Source organism: Trichomonas vaginalis, chromosome VI (genome assembly GCF_026262505.1).
Source record: "Trichomonas vaginalis G3 chromosome VI, whole genome shotgun sequence".
Lineage (NCBI taxonomy): Eukaryota > Parabasalia > Trichomonadida > Trichomonadidae > Trichomonas > Trichomonas vaginalis.
Genome location: NC_067208.1, coordinates 7,154,095 through 7,160,094, shown reverse-complemented (window position 1 = coordinate 7,160,094; position 6,000 = coordinate 7,154,095). Strand labels below are relative to the sequence as shown.

General features: G+C 30.8%; 2 protein-coding genes across 2 annotated transcripts; one reads left to right on the top strand and one right to left on the bottom strand.

Annotated features, from left to right (window-relative positions):
• Nucleotides 1-3,363: 3,363 nt before the first annotated feature.
• Nucleotides 3,364-4,746, top strand: TVAGG3_0820950 (uncharacterized protein; the record flags this gene model as incomplete). Its single annotated transcript, XM_001320772.1, has 1 exon — nucleotides 3,364-4,746. The coding sequence occupies one exon, from the start codon at nucleotides 3,364-3,366 to the stop codon at nucleotides 4,744-4,746; it is 1,383 nt and encodes a 460-aa protein (XP_001320807.1).
• Nucleotides 4,747-5,079: 333 nt separating this feature from the next.
• On the bottom strand, nucleotides 5,080-5,535 carry TVAGG3_0820940 (uncharacterized protein; the record flags this gene model as incomplete). Its single annotated transcript, XM_001320771.1, has 1 exon — nucleotides 5,105-5,530. The coding sequence occupies one exon, from the start codon at nucleotides 5,528-5,530 to the stop codon at nucleotides 5,105-5,107; it is 426 nt and encodes a 141-aa protein (XP_001320806.1).
• Between the last annotated feature and the right edge of the window lie 465 nt (nucleotides 5,536-6,000).

The following is a 6,000-nucleotide window of genomic DNA, read 5'->3' as shown; positions in this document are numbered from 1 at the left end:
AAAATATATATTCTATTCATAATCTTTCTCACTTTTCATCATATCTGTGTGAAGCTGAGTTTCCTATTATAGATAAAAAGCCCACAACATCTTCTTTTGATGTATGTCATCAATTTTCCATTAGACGAATTCGCTAAAATTATGTAAGGTCAAGAAAAAATCGTTTTATTAATAAAAATGTAATGACATTATTTGACATTTTCATTGAAAATCCCATATTTTTTTATATTTTATTTTGATAAAAACAATGAAATTCAATCACGATTTTCAGAAAACAGTACCAACACATACATCAACTATGAATAATTTACGTATATTGATGTATGTTTGGAAACTCTTTTACAAAAGATGGCCTAAATTATCAATAATTCACGGCCAAAATGTTCCAACAACATCAACAAATGATGAATGCTTCTTATATAACTGTATATTCATTGATATTACAACTAAAACTGCCGTATCGATGAATTTCTTAACTCATATTGTTATTTTACTAATTGCAGTAGTAATACAAAAGGTGGATCTATCTACTTTCAGTGTAAAAGTTCCATTGTCCAATACAGAACATGTGGCTACAAATCAAAAACAAACTCTGAAGACGAAAGTGGACATCATTCATATGTTTGGTTAGATTCTAAATCAAATAATAAAAATTATCTTTATGAAAGTTCTTTTTATGAATGCGGAAAATTAGAAAAATCTTTTACAAATTATCTTTATTTTGGAAATATTGAAGTTAAATCAATCACCCCAAGTTTCTGTGAAGCAGGCTCTGGCTCTGGAATACTTCTAAATATTCCAACAAGTCTAAGTAACGTAACATATTCATCATTTTGTAACACAACATCAAATTATATAATTTTCGAAATAAGTAATGGAAATTATTATTTTAATTTTTGTACTGTTTTGAATAATGAACACAAAAAATCTGATTATGGAACATTCTATGCATTTATATCAGATGTTCTTATTGAAAACTGTTCATTTCTTGGAAACACAGGACCAGGAGTAGAATTTTATCAAGATCGTTCTGATTATTCAATTATAGTTCAAGATCCTTTCTGTGACAGAAAAGATGAAACAAAAGGATCTGTTACAACAAATAATGTTCAAAATATATATTCTATTCATAATCTTTCTCACTTTTCAACAGATCACTGTGAAGCAAAATTTCCAATTGTAGACAAAAATCATCTGAGATCTGCTTTTGATGTACGTCATCGATTTTCATTGTCCATTAGACGAAGACACTAAAATTACATAGGGAGGAAAATCGAATTTTTCTGACACAAAATGACTTATAACTTTCTGAGGCCATCTCAATACGAGGAATACAGGCGTGAAGAGGCACCATAAATAAAAATAGTATTAGAATGCTGTAAATGCACTTTTAACTATAATAAAAAGTGAATCATTCGATTCAGCAATGTGAAGAGGCGCGAGACCCGAATCGTCAGGAAGTTGTGGATTGACACCTCTTCAACGTACTGCTTATTGTTGAGAAGAATTGCTTAGTGAAGGACACTGCGATTCTTCTTACGGTTGTTTGAATTAAATCTGATAGTTTGGTATTAAAATTAATCGTTATCATGCCAATAGAATATTAAAGCAAAATATAACCATACACATCATCGGAAGCCACCTTTTTAGACCACATGAAATAAAAGTTTTTTTATTGCAGAAATTCAGTCCATTTTTTTTGTAAAGTCAATGGTATCCGATTTTTTCCTGACAAAAAGTTGATATATCGTATTCAATTACTTTAACTTCCTGAATTTCAATTTGATGATAAAAACTGTATTAACTCACCAATATAACCATAGTTTGTAAAGAATATGTTCGAAAACACTAATATTTCCGATTTGTTTCACAATTCAGGGTAAAATACGAACCGAAAAAGTATAAAGTTATCTTTCAAACAAATATACATGTTTAATCTTACAAAAAGAAATGGAAATACTTCAATTTGGTGTTTCAATATTGGTACTTTCAGGTTCAAAGATAAAGTAAAATATAGCAGCGAACACAACAATAACATACATAAAGAATAATGTTGAACCTAAGTTATTAATGCCTTGAATTTTCTTGCGTAAAATAAATCGCCAGAGGTGAGATGAGAAACTACCGTGCAGACTTATTTCTGTACGGAATAATATATCTTCTGTATTTGTTATTTGCTCTTCTTCTGTTGTGGTTGTTGTTTCTGACGATGCACTTGTCTCGTCAGAATCTTGCGGCTCAGTACTTTCATAACTCTTTTGCTTATTAGACCTATTGTGAGAATCTTGCAATGCAGGATATTCATATTTTTGCAATCGAGATGAATTCATAAAAGGAGGTGGAGAATTGGAGCCACTAATCATCTTGGGATATTGTCTAAGTGATACTATTAAATCTCTTTTACTCATTGACTCTGTATTTATTGGTATCTTTAAGATCAAACACATTTGAATGATTTGGTCGCGTGAATTTTGATTCAAGTGCTCCCAGTTGAATGGTTTGGTGTCGAAATTAGCATTGATCTGTAAGAAATCTCTTTTCTCATGCAAACGCCCTTTCCGACGTGACATGATTTTGTGAATTGAATAAAAAAATTTGACATTGAGCGCCAAATTATTTTCTTCCATCGGATCTCATTTTGGTCATATCTCGAATACACATGATGAGAACATACCATATTTTCTTATTTAGCTGTAATGACATTTTGTAAGTGAAATGTTGTCGTTAGGCAAATTTCAATAGAAATCGACCATGCAAAAGAGACTTCATAGACCATAAATAATTAATAAATATATGCAAAACTAAATAAAACAATGAATTCCAAAATTATCTCGAAACAATTGTATTTTCAATACCCACACAAGTAAATCATACGAAACATAATTAACTAAAAACGGAATTTTCTACGTCAAGTCAAAATTCATGTTTGGTCTCCGATTTTGATTCAAAATCAATAATAAATTAAAGATTCGTTAAGCACTCTTAATATAAATAATACTAATAAGAAGATCAATGATTTCAGTGATTGAATACTTATGCCCGAGTGAAAGAATAAAACATTTCATTTAATTTTAGGCGCTGACGATTATACTTGTCAGTTACCAAACATAAAATCTTACGACAACTCAATTAATTGTGTTAATTGAGTTCAGATAAAATTAAATGCTCAATTTGTGTTTTTCATATTTTGAAGTACTGAAATCTAGCTATGTAGTGGAGAATAACGCTCAGTTCTGTTAAATTTCCTCTCAATATGTATCACTTAAGCGAGAAATTGCTCAATAAGTATTTCAATTTAAAATCCTGATGATTAAATTTGAAAAGTTTACAAAAATTTTATAAACGTTCATTTTTTTATCGAAAATGGATGAATTCAAAGATTCACCGAGAAAATCTTTATTTTCAATCCAGATTGATGATGTCGTTATTCAAAGAGTATTTCAAAAACTTCAGGATGAGGTTACAGCTCTTGAATTCCAAGTTAAACAACTCAAAGATGATGTAGCTACAAAACCTTCAAGACAAGAAATATCTGTTATCTCAAAGACTGTAGATATCCTTAAAGAGGATAACACTTCCTTTAAAGAATCGATTTCAAAAGAACTACACAGCTTTAAAATGGATTTTACTTCGCAATTTAGTGCTAACAAAGAATCAACCAAAAAAGAATTAACTGATGCAATCTTCTCAATCAACAGCGTAGTAAGAGCTCAAAATGCATTAATAGAAGAAAAAGTTTTTGAATTAACGAAGCCAACTTTCGAATTTAACGAAATGCGCGCTGCAGTATCAGATGTTAAAACATCACATGCTCAAGTAATGAATGAACTTAAGCGATTACAGCTTTCTTTCGCTCATGTCATGGAAGTAAATTCATTCGAAGAATTCGAAGGATGGAGTTTAACAAAAGCCATCCATCTTGCTACAGAAGGTGATAGAAGCGATATTAAGATGATTCAAGCTCAAATTAATACACTTTCAAATCGAATTGAAAATGCAGAAGCAGTTGCAAGAAAAATCTGTAGAAATCCTAACGATCCATTACCACAGTGGATTAAATCGCCAAAATACGATCTTAAAGCAAAACCACAAATTCCAAGAATTTCGACTGCTACATCGTTTATAGACTACTTTGAATACTTAATGCAGTTTGCTCCAGCAGTACAGAAAGTTTTGAATGGTTTTTACCATCAATTTACAATACTTTCTAACCAAGTTTGGGAAAATAATGGAGAAAGAGAAATACCAAAAGATAACGATACGAGACTGAAAGAGATGGAAGATGTTATTGAGGAACTTAAACTTAAAGCTATTTCAAAGGCAGAACTTTCACAAATTAAAGATGAAATTGCAGAATTAAAGGGAATTGAAATACCTCGACTTAAATTAAACAAAATTTCATCGAGATTGGATGAACTAAGTGATAAAGTTGCCACAATTGATACATTTGATGAAAAAATTGATTCAATGCAAAAGAATTTCGAATCAATAATCCATAGTGCAATGAGGGAAGTTCAAAGCGCTATTGTTTCTCCTGGAGTTTCACCAAGATTCCCAAGAGATTTCACAGCTGCAAAAACGTCAGTAACTCCGCATGCAAACCAAGCTCATAAAGTAATGTATGGTGAATTTCAGAATCAAAGAACGCCATCACGACCTCAAACAGAGATGAAAAGTGAAAGATCTCCAGGTTCAAATCGGAAACCATCATTGAGGCCTCTGGATGATTTGAATCCATCATATTAATCATTGTTATGTTAATGTTTATTAATATCTTGTTTGTATTTCTTAATTTTTTGTATCATTGTAATATATGTTTAATAAAAGACTTTATAAATATGCTAATATTCATTTCGTGGTTTTCAATAGCAAAAATGATGTAATAATTAATGAAAAGACAGTATCTAGTAAATTTTTCTATCGATTTTAAACAATGACATAACGGTTAACAAATTTCAGTTGCAATTCTATGTAGTTACTTATAAAGATAGATACAACATGTTTATTATCAACAAAAAAGAAACAATACCAATTTTTGACGAAAGATATCTAATTTTTGGTATTCACACAAATATTGATTCATTAATTCATGTGCATATACTATTTAAATACACGAGTAGGAGGCTGCTTTTGATTGGTTTGCTTTTCTTGGAGGTTTTGATAATAATGATCTTAACTGATGTACAGTAAGTTCTGATGCCTCTAGAGAAACAAATGGACGATACACAAATTGAATTTTCTTTTTCATTAAATTCTTCTTAGGTGTAACTGGCTTTTCCATCTTTTTTTCAAGTTCTTGTTGTAATGTTGTAGTCGGTACAGGTACACCAAAGTCTGCGAATGAATATGTAGGGATTGTATCCTCTAGTTTATCGAAAGGACCAAACGGTGAATTATTAGGACTGTATAACGGCGCACTGAGAGGAGACTGAAGAGCCATGGCTATGTCAAAGTCATAATCAAAGGCAGGCTTGTGAACAGGAGATGTCTGTGGTACTTGATCAAAGTCTGCTTCGTTGGTGTTTTCCATTAGCGGGTTTTTCCCGGTGCCGCCAAAAAGTGAAATTTATGATTAATTTTGCCATTTTAATTCCCAATAATTTGAAAGAATAAAATATAGGATTTTCATTATTTTTTAGGTACTATTCTGGCTATTATTTTTGGGATCATTTTTGATGTTTCGTATCTAATGATAATCATGAATCAAATCCCATTTGTATAAATCATTTATTTACCCTTTAATCATTTGTTGAGTTCCCAATTGCATGAATAATTTTTAATCAGAAGCTAAAAACAAGTACCAGCTCAAAAATCGGTGATTCTTCCCTCAAAAATGGCAAATATAGTTATTTTGATTATCGCTCATGTCTAAAATCCGCAATTTTCTGGGAATAACAATACAAATTATATTTTGTGCATATAGTAATAATTCCATTACGACTGCAATCTGTACTGGAGATTTTGCTGCACGAATTTGGAATTGTTCATTTAATACAGAAA